Raw genomic sequence first — 13,219 nt, 5'->3', positions numbered from 1 at the left:
GTAAATAATCAAATGTATGTGCATGACATATTGTATTCCTGTTTCATCAGAAGGGCTTTTTAGGACCATCCTCACATGAGCCATTTACTCTTCAGAGTAAATCAACTTGACCTACATAAGCAGTCACATGCATCAAGGCTTAATTGTACATACTGTATATTCAATATGCAGATATTATTATTATTATTATTATCAAATTGCACAGAAACAACACAATGCTTACAGGAAGTAGAAGGGTTTTAGTCACAGTACACAATTCTATACTCAACACCTCAGAAAGCATGTGTTTATATATATATGTCTTTTGCTCTCTTTTTACAATGATGCACTGCAGTTATTTAGGACCACCGTAAAGTTTGCTGACACCCACATTCATTTCTGAAGGACCAGGTTTGAGATACATAACTTCTACTTGATGAAACACAGAGAACACAGTATCTTCTTTCGCTCGAAAAAATAGATATCAGCTCCCTCTATTTGCTTAATTTTTAATGCAGGAAATTTCTATGACAGGTGAATTATTCTTTAGGCCTCCAAAGCACAATTTTTTACAATTATCATTTCCTATTACGCTTCACTCGCCTAAATTCTGTATGCAATACAAAGTCTAGCATTGACGAGACACTAGCTGAGACTATCAAGGTATCTCCTCAGTTATGATGGGGTATAATTGCACTACTATCATTTATATGTCTGCTTTACGATGCAATAAATGCACTAAACGCTATGCTGTAGCCACCTCCAATTATGAACAAGTTGTCGATGATGATGTCAACATTTCACCTGGTTTCTGCCAAGCCGACAATACAAATGATATCCAACAGTGTCTGATGATGATGTGTACAGGGTGCAACTTTTGTCTATAGCACATTTGAAAGAGGGGGTGAATAAAACACAACAACATTTAAGTAACATTTCTGTCTGTGGTGTTTTTATTTCTACATGGTGACTCATAACCACCAGCAGAGGGCAGAAGCGGCATGTATGTCAATGACATTGCCCCCGCGCACGAAGCAGGTCTATAATAAAAACGTTTTCCCAGTATGGTGTTGAAGAATTTGACTTGTCTGCACAGAGCCCTGACCTCAACCCTATCCAATACCTTTGAGATGAACGAACGCTGACTGTGTTCCAGACCTTCTCGCTCAGCAACGGTGCCCGACCTCACTGGTGCTTTTGTGGCTGAATGGGAGCAAATCCCTGCAGTCAGCTTTCAAAATCATGTTTAAAGCCCTAGAAGAGTGAAAGCAATTAAGCAGGTCAAGGTCTGGAATGAGATGTTTGACATTAATAAGAATGAGTGTGATGTTTGGAGAGTCCACATACTTCTGGCCTCGGCAAACCTAAACTGGGATGTTGTGTTGGCGCCGCACAGCTTTATCAAATTTAGATGACAAGGAGAGGTTAGAAATAACCGAACACGTACGAGAACTGGGGACCTGTGACATGTTTCAAGTCTCTTTAATCAGTCCAAACATGCAACTTCAGTCTGCTCAAGTTATTCATTACTACACACGTGTGCCATTCATTTAGATTCAGCTTGCGCTCTATTCCGTACGGAGATCCATGATATTACCACCTCTATCTGGACATGATCATCATTTACCATCTGTCCACTCGTAATACGTTTCATCCTTTGGTAGCCTAATATCACTTCCCTCTTTGGTTGATCTCACATGAGTAGTTCTGAATTGCTGCTACGTGTCTAAGTCTCGAATAGCACGTGTGAAAGTCATGCTACAAATCCAGGATAACAACACCATCTGTTGATGAGTTTGTGGCAGGAAAATAAGGAAGTTTCCCATTTCGCATTTCTAACTGTCTGAGAATCTTGTGAGAAAAATAGTGACTCAGCTTTTGTCTGTTTTCCTGAAGGCCATGCATAAGCTACTATCACTCTCTCATTGTGTTGATGATAATTACCATCACTGTCACCAAATATATGGAGGTGTGATGGTGTAAGGCGTCAATGCTTCGTCGGACCCCCCCCCCCCCCCTGTATCCTCCTTCTCGTCCTCAAGTATCAGCCATATTGGAAGGTGTCACTTTATGCCTAATGATTATTCACAGCCACCTGTCTCTCCCTGTCCCGAGCTCTGTGGTGGTTACACAGGCATCCATGCATGCATTGCAGTTATTTCAGACGGGTTAGAGAGAGTTCATCATCTGGAACTTCTCTTCTCAACTGTTTCTGTGTTCCTGTATTGAAGCTTTCTTAATACCACTCAGTAGCATAGCACAAAAGTCTGAGCCTCGTTCATATGAAGTGTTTAGTGTTTGTACTACATTGATGTATTTAAGTAAGGCTGCAACTTTGAAATCTCAGCATATTTCAGCCCTCTTTTCACCACATTATGTAATTACTGCGTGAAGCTGTCACTGTAAGGTTTCAGAAAATTCTAGAACAGTTTTAGGTCGCCATTATACCCATCAGGGCATAAGACAAAGGAGGAAAGCCATCAAATTCTAGAACCTACACTGAGAAAGGATTAATCCATTGCTATGTCATGAATAATAACAGAATACGATTTCTGTGAAATCACGTTTTATTTGCTAAATTAAAGTGAATTAGTTTCCTACCAGTTGAAGGCCCAGTGTGAAAACTTTAACAACTGTCTATATATTTACAAAAAAGGTTTTAACAATGTAGGCAATGCTGCTTCATTTATCAGAACGCTGACTAACATCAAAGGTGCAAGATGTGAGACTGGGAGCATTTCAATTGCCTCTCAACGGCTCTCAACAAGGCAACGCCTGATGAGGCGGCAGCTTGTAGCTAACAGTGCTAACAGCGCTAACAGTACAAACTACGGCAAACAGTGTTAACCTGAGGGGGAGCCAGAGGTTGGGTGAGACGCTTCCACAACGACGCTGTAACCGCCGTATGAGAGCAGAGAAATAAATATATAAATTTCTATTTGTATCAAATTTAGCGAAACATGAAATAGTTTTGCAACGAAGTTCCTCTTTTTTGCACCACATATTCTAAACGTTATCATTTCACATCATTCACTAAAAATATTGGTGTAAAAACGTGCTCTTCTCACAACGAAACACTGTGAATAAAGAGAGAAAGTGCAATTGGTCAAATATTTTTGTTGATGGAAATTAAACGCTAACAGCAATACAAAACATTGTCCCCACTGCATGCACACACAACCTACACAAGTCAGAGCTGTGTATGATGACAACAAGACATATTGGGCTGTAAAACACAGACAGATCCCAGCATGGGAGGTGAATGATACAGGCTGTTTGAGAACAAAGGCAAATTGGTTTTACCCACTGGGGCAAAAACAACGGCTTTGATTGGCAACAGTAAGCAAATTAGCCAGTAGGCTGCCAGACACAGGGGAAGGCAGCTAATTGACTTTTATCTTAATTGTCCTTTTCCTAACAATGAGATGCTGTTTCCATACAGTAATAACCTTCAGGGTGTGAAAGTCACCGTCTGTGTGTCTCTCCAGGGGTTTGACACGCACAAGACCTCTGAGTTGACCCTGTGGGCAGCCGATAGCTGGTCCCCTATCAGGGGGCCTCACACCATCCCACTGCAAGTCAACATGGTTCTATTATACTGAGCACAGGTCACACTGCCTTTTGATCAGCAAACATTCAATGAAACATTCTTTCAATCGTATATGTATCTGTTTTAGAAGACTGTCAGATTGACTGTAACCAGAAATGTTGAATTTAGGAGGAATTTGACCAGTTGTTTGGATTAAATTGACATGACTCTGTAGTGCAGATCAGAGCAAACTAATTAGTCCGCTGTGGATTGGTCTATCAGTCCCATTGTCCTCAGCCAGTGTTATGGTATTGATCCAGCCAGTCAACAATCTAATCCATCAATCAGCAGCAGGCCAAGTGACAGAACCCACAGGTGACAAAAACAGAAGTCTGCAGTGAGTGACTGCTGCTGGCTGCTGCGTTTCATAAGCCCTAACAACTAAAGTTAAAAGAGTTTTACATTAAATGATGAAACTCCTACAATGCAATCATGCACTGTACTCAGCGCACAGAATCTTTTATAAAATCCCTGTTTATAACGCAGCTGTTCTATCATCCTCGCCTTTGCTCTCTGGGAACAGCACTGAGAAGCCTGTGGAATGGTGAGCTCCTATTGGCTGATGCTCGTCTGTATAAAGACCCGCTGTGGCAAATTAAATCAGATCAACTGCGAGCATCCTCCGAGAACCACCGTCCTTGCTCGATCACACTGGCAGGATTTCTGTGTTGTATTGCTTCTTTATTTCAACATTTTCTGCAACAAACACTGGGTCATCACTGACACCATGAAGGAAAGGAGAAATACACAGCCGCTGGTGGTGAGGTGTAAACTGGTTCTTGTGGGAGACGTACAATGCGGAAAAACGGCGATGTTGCAAGTCCTGGCGAAGGATTGTTATCCAGAGGTATGTTCTAATGTGGCTCCTGTTAGTGACAAATTAACTAAACGCGTATGCACATACAGCTGTTCTGTAGTAACCAGAGCATTAAGTTATCTTAAAATGATTAAATGTGGCAGAAAAAAAACGGTGCGCATGTTGCAGAGTCAGTTTTCATGCGCATTTTTTATAACATGTTGTCCTCTTGGTTTATTTTGCATGCATTTACCGTAATACCTTAAGGGGCATCAGTTGTTTTATCGCATAATCAATGGAATTGTATTCCTTACACATTAATGATTGTTTCATGTTATACTGCTGTGCGCAATATTTCTTGCAGCTGCAGTGATTAATGTGATTGATTGATTCGAAATGTATTCAAATTGAAAGGGGGGGGGAAAAAAATGTTTTTTTTATTAGCCAGATTAATTCCGTTACCTGTAGCTGACAGACATACGCCTCCACACTAATGGCACCATGCTGTTTATTGCTCCCCAGACCTACGTGCCCACGGTATTTGAAAACTACACAGCCTGTCTGGAGCTGGAGGAGCAGCGAGTGGAACTCAGTCTGTGGGACACTTCAGGTACCTGATCACAATTTCTCTGTCTATCCGGCCTATCATGGTCTGCCATTCTGCCTGCAGCACTGAGGGAGACTATTAGGCAATGCGCAGTGAATGTGATGAGTGTCTGTCTCAGCTGCGTCTTAGAATATCTTCCGAGATATTCTTCTTTTGGTCGCATAGACATGTAATTGTTATAACCCTGTCCATTTTGGAATAAAGGAGATAATATGATTGTGGTGTTTGATTACATAAAGGCTAATGAGCAGGCCTTATACTCTTTGTTTTCATCCATCGCTGAGGCACAAAATGTGCACTTGTTGAACTGCAGAGTCTCAGTCATCTTTCATTTCTAAATGTCAGAAGATTAAATGTCCTGAAATATCACCTGATGCTTTTTGCACATGGTAAAATAAAGGATTGACAGATCTACAAGTACTTTTCCGTGCCTAATATGTTTCACTGGAAACTAGGCATAGAGACAGGGATTATTGCGCTTCACTTGTTGTTAATGCTGACTTTGTGCATCATATGTTCATTTACACTAAGCGTGAAAAAGAGGGTCAATGTGTCAGTGTGGATCTCCCCGGGGATCTGCTGTTCGGTGTATTGACCTGGATACTGTGAACACGGGTCTGCAGCACCTGTTTGATTCCCTTCATGCTCTCTGCACAACAATTTCTCTTTCAGCCCATTTATCCCTCTCCATCCACGCTAGAGCCGGATGTATCACTACGTCACTGTGGCTGAGCAAGTTGGCTTGTGTGGCTTTTTGTGCATACGTGTGTCTGTGTGCAACAAATCCTTTATGTAACAGACCCACTTGTGTGAGATGATGCAGTATTTACTGTGTTCTCGCTGCCCCCCCCCCCCCCTCCTCCCCCCACATTATCCAAAAGCGGCAGGGAAAAAGTGAGTGTAATTCCCTCCCCAGACCAAATCCTGCTTTTTAATCCCAGACTGTGGACTTTTGGTCTGGCCAGCAGGAATGGGCCTGGTGCCGGGGTTGATGGGCAAACAGAGAGACATCCTGTTGGGCAGGAAGGTTTTCTGGAGCAGACAGACAGGAGGCAGCTCAGAAACTCTGGTGACCTGCATTTGCCTCCATATGCTGCTGCGGGTCACCCACTAGAACAACATGATGCAGGGGATTAAGACTCTGAATAGGTCCACTGGGCCACCCCTTCTGACTTTCTCTCTTTCTTTTCTTCTTCGTTCTTTCACTTGTATGTGGAGCTTTTCTGTTTCAGTCTACACTTTTAAATCACATCTCCTCCCTATCATTTGTTATAGATGACTCTCGTGTATCTCATGTCAGGCTGCAGGTAACGGACGACACCCACAGGGGCTATTTGTTGGCCACAACATACAGTTTCTTCTTCTTACTGTAATTTGGTCTAATTGCGTGGAGTTGTGCTGCTGCAGCCCTACCCCACTGAGAGGGTCCTCTCATTATCCCGACTCCCCTTCATTGATTGGACTGACCTCATCACTACCTCCACATGGCAGGCAGCTCCTTCTCCCAGCCCCGCCATGGATTTACAGGCCAAAATCAATCCACCGGTTTTAATCAGCCCGGTCCGATCGGACATGTGGGGGGAGAGACAAAGAGGAGAAGGCGAACATCGTCCACTGGGTATAACTCATGAATAGTGAATAATGAAACTCGTTATGGTGTTAGTGGGTAATAAATTTCAGGTTGAATGGTCTTGCTGATAAAGCCTTTGCGTTTTAGAAGATATTGTATATACACTGTAATCATTTATTGTATGATTAATGAATGAGACACATTTGTAATGAGCCCAATATCCATTTAAGCTGATGAACCCATCTATGATTGTAAATGAGAGGCATTGTTAAATGACAATAATCAAGTTAATGGATTACCATGATAGTTGTCTATTAACAATTAAATGTTAGAATTGAAATTACTGATTGTATATACGCCTAATGGCTTGTTATTAGTAATTTAGGGTTCAGTCTGTTTTAAGGCTGCAACCATTTTATTGGTATTTTTCCATTAGGAAATGAAATGATTAAACAATGCATCAAATCACTTAATTGACTCAACGTTTCAGCACTAGTTCAGTTTTTAATTAGAATGGAGGTTAAGGTAAACTAATCTAGGCAGATGAATTCTATCCAACAGGCTGAATGAACTGATTGTTACAAGAATACAAATTTTAACAACTCAATTCTTTTCCTCTGAGGCTCTGATTATGGCTTTATGAAAGATTACTAGCAGAATACACTTTTAATTCAATGCATGTCATGGCTTTACATTTTTCAAACCATCTGTTGTTGGAGCCGACTTCAAAATCCAGAGTGGGATGAGCTTTGACAATGTCAAGTTACAAAGTAAAGCTTGTTAACAGCCCAACGTGGTGATGCTCAGGGACAAAGGGCCGTCCCCCCCTCTCCCTGCAGGGGTCTTCAGGAGTGATTCTGACTGGCTCTGGCATGTGAAACCAGGGAACAACTGTCTGACGCAATATAGTGTGTTTTTTGGCCTGGCTGTGAAGTCCGTAGTTATCAGCTGCAGCAGCAGCAGCAGCTTCCCAGTCGGCTGAGTGTGGGTGGAGGGGCAGGGCTACTCTCATCCCCAAATCTGTGAGTCATCCCATCACTGGATCATTACTCTGTCTGACCCCTGCATTCTCACTGAAGAGGAGTCTGCTAATGATGAAGATAGGCTATGTTGCTCAGTTGATTTAGCACACATGCACAAAAATACCCTCACAGTCTCACTCATGCACACAAAGAAAAAGCAGATCCTCCCCTCCCCCACCTGTACGCTCAAACACAAGGCCCGTCGTCTAGGCCTGCGAAGCCTACTTCTGCTCTGGCCCAATTTCCACCTCGACACTTAGCTCTGGGCACCGCACCATCAAGACGGATGGAGTTGAGCTCAGCTGCAGAAGTTTGGTTATGCTCTTTTCTTTTCCTTCAATTCCCCAGTTAGTCAGCCTCACTCTCCATGTTTCATGCCTCAGAAACTCTCCATCTGTTGTCGAGGCATGCTGTTGAGAAAAGGGAAGCATTTGGAGCAGGCTCTGCATGTGTGTTGATCTAGCCAAGCCATTCTTTGGGTTGTTGCAATGGAGAGAAGGAGGGAAGAGAGGGAAAGCGACAGAGACTGGTACTCTGTGATATCAGACTGCAGGGGGTGAAGGATTAATGGCATAGGAGGGCTCTTTGTGATCTACCTCAGTAGGCTACACTCCTGCTTTCCCTCCTCTCTTCCTCCTGGCTTTTCCTTGACACAATAGAAACAACTGTTTCTTCTAGGATTAGAAACTGGGTCTTGGAGTGTCTGGAGAGTGCCGCTAAGGCTGCTACTGCACCCAAACAGCATGTTGTGGAGCTTCAAGTACTAATATTTACACATTCATATCATTTCTTATTTAATTCCTTTGGAGGTAGGATACATATGCCCACGGAATCCTGCATCCTTTATACAAAAATTGATTTCTTTGAAGAAAAAAACGTCCTTGACATTCCCTCCATCTCCCCTCCCTCTTCACAGGGTAACTCATTTGTCAGCTTTCATTTCAAAGGGTCTTGGACCCCCTGTGCAGCTTTCTATCGACTGCTGCATTTAGATCAGTGGCCATTTAATGCAGAATCACACCAGGTTCCTGGCTGTGTGATAACCTCCTGAGGGTGATTGAGAAGATTTATAGAGCGCTCTGCCTCTGATTCTCCTATGAGACACCTTAGAGTCCCCACACACATACACACACTCATCCTAGTGGTGCTAATTGTTCTGATTTTAATGTGTGTCAATTTTCACAGTCAGCAAACGCAAAGTTGTCTCACAGATGAGCGTGTCTTTTCAACTCAGCCCGAGGTGTAAACGGTGTTAGGGCAATAATGTAATTTGCATTCATAAGGTGTTGAAGTCTGTAAAAATACAGCCGTAGCAAATCATTTAGTTTAATCACAACGTTTCAGTTAATTTGCTACTTAACAGTATAGTATTTTTTCTATCCAAAGGCTTAGAAACAGAGTTTTAATACAACAAGTCCCTTTGTTCCTCTGCTGCGATGTTTACTTTCTTCAGGACATTGAGCCCTGAGGAATTTCATCGCAGCTTGTCATTATTCCACTCACAGCGCCCGGCAGCTGGCAAATTCAGTTTTACCCTTTGATAATGTGGAAAATCATTAAGTATTCATGAAACTGATCTGAATGCACACATCCATGTTGTGTGTGCTTGTTCATATGTTTCCTTCTGATGCATTGTTTTCTGCGCTGTAAATCAATTAGGATGGTTGTGTAATATCTAACGGGTAATTACACAGACGGCTTTTGTCATCTGTGGCTATAAGAGGAACACTGAATCCCTTTTGGGATTCACACAGAGCCTAAAGTAAACATGTTAATCCCATTGAGCAGTTCCTCTTCTGTTTCATCTGATCACAGACCTCTGGCTGCTGCCAAATCTAAATAGTGAGTCTGTGTGTCATCAGGTGTGGTTTCGTGTCTTTGTGTGTGACGGATGTATGTCTGTGGTCCCCAACTCTGTTGCAGAGCAGAGGAATGTCCCCAACAGGAGGTGGGTGGGCAGTTTGCGGTGTAAAGTGATTGATTGGCAGTTAAAGCGAGCCTTTATGGTGGGGTGGGAGGAATGCCTGATGTAGATGGTGGATTCCAAGGCTGTTGCTGTGGTAACAGAGGGACTGAAGGTATTGCGCGCTGAGCAGAGGATTTTTGGGGGGTGGTGGGTGGTTTACTTAAGGATTCTGAGCATGAGTGGGAGCGTCTGCCTGCCCCGAGCCCACCGTTCCACTTGCGTAATCTACTGCAAGAGGAGATCAATGAGGATTTAGGGCTCGATTGTCATCTTCTCTCCCTCTGAAATGCCAGCAGAGGATATAGGAGCAGAGGAAAGAGCAGTTTCAGGGACAGCAAAGTGAGGCTCAGCAGGAGAAGTGATGCCGATTGCACATAATCCCTGCAGCTCCCTCATTCTGCCTCTGCCACTCTGCTGCTCGATCACCCTTTTTGCACAGCAATCGATTCCGGAAACACTCTCTAGTTAAAATGAATTACTCATTTACTCTTAATTAAGCATTTTACAAAGCAAATTTTGTCTCGATCCTTGTGCCTTTGATATGAAAATATGCCTTTTAATGTGGCACCAGAAAAGAGCGGTGAGCTGCAAGTCTGACCTCAAAGTTTTAAAAATATCAAAAGGCCTTTCTCCATCAAACACTCAGGAACAATACAAGTTAAAGAGAAACAAAGAATAGAAGTGTGTTACCATTTCACCATGAAAATTAAAGGAGGACCTTTGGCAATATTTCAAAATGGCTGCAGTGCAATATTCTTCTCAAACGTTTGTCTCACATATCAGCAATATTCAGCACTGCACTCATTCTGCTTCAAGTCCCTGTGGTCAAAAGGGGCTGCACTGAAGGCATTGATAGCACATGGAGCAACTTGAAATCAGATGCCTGCGTGTGTTTTTATAGTTTGTCTTGTCATTTATCCACGTTTGTAATGTTTTCTGTTTTCTGCCCTCTAAGGTTCTCCATACTACGACAACGTGAGGCCCCTGTGCTACAGTGATTCAGATGCAGTTTTGCTGTGTTTTGACATCAGCCGTCCTGACACTGTGGACAGCAGTCTGAAGAAGGTAATGTCTTCAGTACTTTACGTTAAAGTGATGTTTCACCGATGTGTACCGTTGTACTTAATATCCACAATTCCCTCAGATTTAGCCTGCTTTCATCAGAGCATACCTTACGACAGGTGATTATTTACTGTGGCAAAATGGAGCCACTGAACTGTCCTTTGCTGTCCACAGTGGAAAACTGAGATCCTGGACTTCTGTCCGAGCACACGGATCCTGCTCATTGGCTGTAAGACCGACCTGCGCACAGATGTCTGCACGCTGATGGAGCTGTCCAATCAGAAACAGACTCCCATTACCTATGAGCAGGTGAGACAAAAGAAGTAACACAAAGAGTTTTTCAGGAATATAATATAGTCAACGCCGGATTAAAAGCAGTCACAAAACATGTATGACAACCACACTTAAATAGTACACTTACTTAACTTTTCATGTTGAGGCTTTATTTGTGTCAGGAACCTATGGATATTGATATACATCACATCTTGCAGAGCAGTACACTTCCACAGGAGCAGTTATTTCCAGCTGGCATTCTTGTTTTTTTTAATTTCACAGCCATTTTATGAGCTTTCAGGGCATTTCTTCCTGAAGACCACACTACATCGTGACCCTGGTGCAAATAGAAAACAATGAAAATGTATTAAAGGACATTATGAACAGCACCCTTCATCATTCATCACATTTATTGCAGGGTTCTGCTATGGCCAAGCAGCTGGGTGCTGAAGCTTACCTGGAGTGCTCAGCGTTCACCTCGGAGAAAAGCATCCACAGCGTGTTCCGCACCGCAGCGATGGCCTGCATCAACAAGCTGCAGCCTCTCCCGAAGCCAAGCCCCACCCGCCGCCTGTCCAAAAGACTTCTCCACCTGCCCAGCAAGTCAGATTTGCTCTCCTCCACCTTCAAGAAGGAGAAGACCAAGAGCTGCTCTGTCATGTGAGTGGAGACCTCCTGGGTTACAGTCCTCACATGCAACCCCCAGCCCCTGCCTCTTTGGTCTCGGGGAAGGGGGGGTGGGCATGATGGTTTTATCAGGGCTTCCTGCTGAATCCTTCCCTCACCCCCCCGAAAACCAAACACCCCTCAGAAGAGGTGGACACTTTGCTGTCCACTTGCTCCTGAACCTTTTAGCGCACATCCATCTTTTTTTCCACTACTGTTTATCTTGCTTTCAGAGACACAATATCAGTCAAGGTTTGATCATCAAGCTATCATTTCTTTCACCTGTAAACAGTATGCAACTACAATGGTGTTACATCTATATGATTTTACTATCTCTCGGCACATGTTGATTTTGTCCAAATTGGAAATGTGCAACGTGTGACGTTTAATCTTGTGATGTAAATGCCTCTCAGACAATTCAATGGATATTTTTCTAAGTACAAAAATAAATCTAGCATGAAACCGTCAGGAACTAGCAGCATCCTGTAACTCCCTCTTAGTAAGGTGTGTGAGGTGTGAAATAGCTTGTTGCTGGTGTCCCCATTTAGGCCTGTGAAAGCACAGAGATGTAGGGGGAGTAGTGGGACAAACCACAGTGAGAGCTATTACACAGAGAGCTGTTCTCGTTGTCTCAGTGGTGATGAGTGCAGGGATAAGAGCTGTGAGCACAGGCTGCTGTGCAGACAGCAGTCTAGACCATTTCAACCTGCATGGATTGTTAATGCATGGTTGTGTAGCTCTGGACAGCGCTGCTCCAAAGGCTTTCACTGCTGAAGAGGGTCTGTGTATACAACACAACTGCAGACATGAGGAAACGCAAAAAAAAAAAAAAAAAAAGTTTAGTTGGGCTTCCGGTATCTCTGCCGTCACAGCTGAAGTCTATTTTGAAACACTGTTTTCGTAATGGCACAGACACATTTAAAATGATGAGAAAGGATGCTTTTATATAAAAAGCATAAAAGCAGTTCAATGCAGAGCTGTGGAGTGATATTTATGAAGCTGTGGCTGGTTAATGATGCCAGTCAAAGTGTTATGAGGCATTTTTAAAAGCATAGGATGACACTAACTAAGTCAGGCCGACTGCTAATGGGAAAATCTGGTTTGCAGTTTCAAACATTGTTCGGAAAAGATTTGTAGCATTGCGTTGTTGACAGTTTTTCAACAATTCACAAATGGTATGCAGTTTTGAAAAATGCCTTTCATATCCCGGAAGTCAATGAGATATTTTGACTACTGTAATAAGCCTGTGGATTTCTCTCGTTTGCAACAATCCAATGTAGCACTCCCAACCTGACTCTACTCTTCCAAGATGACTAGTTTTGTGTCGTACACTCCTGTTAATCCATTTACCTTCAATAAGCAGCACTTACTGTAGGTTACAGCAACTACGAAGCAAAAATTGGACCCTTTTCAGAGCTTAAATCTTTGGCTTCATGGTTATGTGTGTGCAGCATTGATCTCTGTGCTTCTAACCATAAAGCAATAATGATTTAAGTGTGTGTGATGCAAGATAACCTGTGCGGCAATAAAGATGCAGCTTTGTGATTACTGTCATGCTATAGCGCTCCATGGACATCCATGATATAGACTGAAACCATCTCTGCTGTATAAAGAGGCTGCTGCTCTGTGTTTGCCCCTCCTCCTCCGTGTTAGTAGCCACTGATATATAGAATAATCAATGACAATGTC

At 42.9% G+C, this 13,219-nt stretch overlaps 1 protein-coding gene across 1 annotated transcript; it reads left to right on the top strand.

Moving 5' to 3' along the window:
* The first annotated feature begins 4,295 nt into the window (after positions 1-4,295).
* On the top strand, positions 4,296-11,528 carry rnd1b (Rho family GTPase 1b). The gene is made up of 5 exons (XM_076090954.1): positions 4,296-4,415; positions 4,887-4,974; positions 10,485-10,594; positions 10,766-10,900; positions 11,283-11,528. Exons 1-5 carry the CDS (start codon positions 4,296-4,298, stop codon positions 11,526-11,528), a joined length of 699 nt encoding a protein of 232 aa, XP_075947069.1.
* Positions 11,529-13,219: the final 1,691 nt, after the last annotated feature.

Source organism: Anarhichas minor, unplaced genomic scaffold (genome assembly GCF_050575085.1).
Source record: "Anarhichas minor isolate MPS153535 unplaced genomic scaffold, ASM5057508v1 ptg000003l, whole genome shotgun sequence".
NCBI classification, from domain to species: Eukaryota; Metazoa; Chordata; class Actinopteri; order Perciformes; family Anarhichadidae; genus Anarhichas; species Anarhichas minor.
This window is presented reverse-complemented; position numbering and strand designations above follow the sequence as displayed.

Bases quoted from the DNA above. Each gene is read 5' to 3' on its own strand.
- rnd1b (XM_076090954.1), top strand. From the start codon at position 4,296: ATGAAGGAAAGGAGAAATACACAGCCGCTGGTGGTGAGGTGTAAACTG. The intron at 10,595-10,765 runs GTAATGTCTTCA...TGCTGTCCACAG, and splicing joins TGGACAGCAGTCTGAAGAAG to TGGAAAACTGAGATCCTGGA. The intron at 10,901-11,282 runs GTGAGACAAAAG...CATTTATTGCAG, and splicing joins CTCCCATTACCTATGAGCAG to GGTTCTGCTATGGCCAAGCA.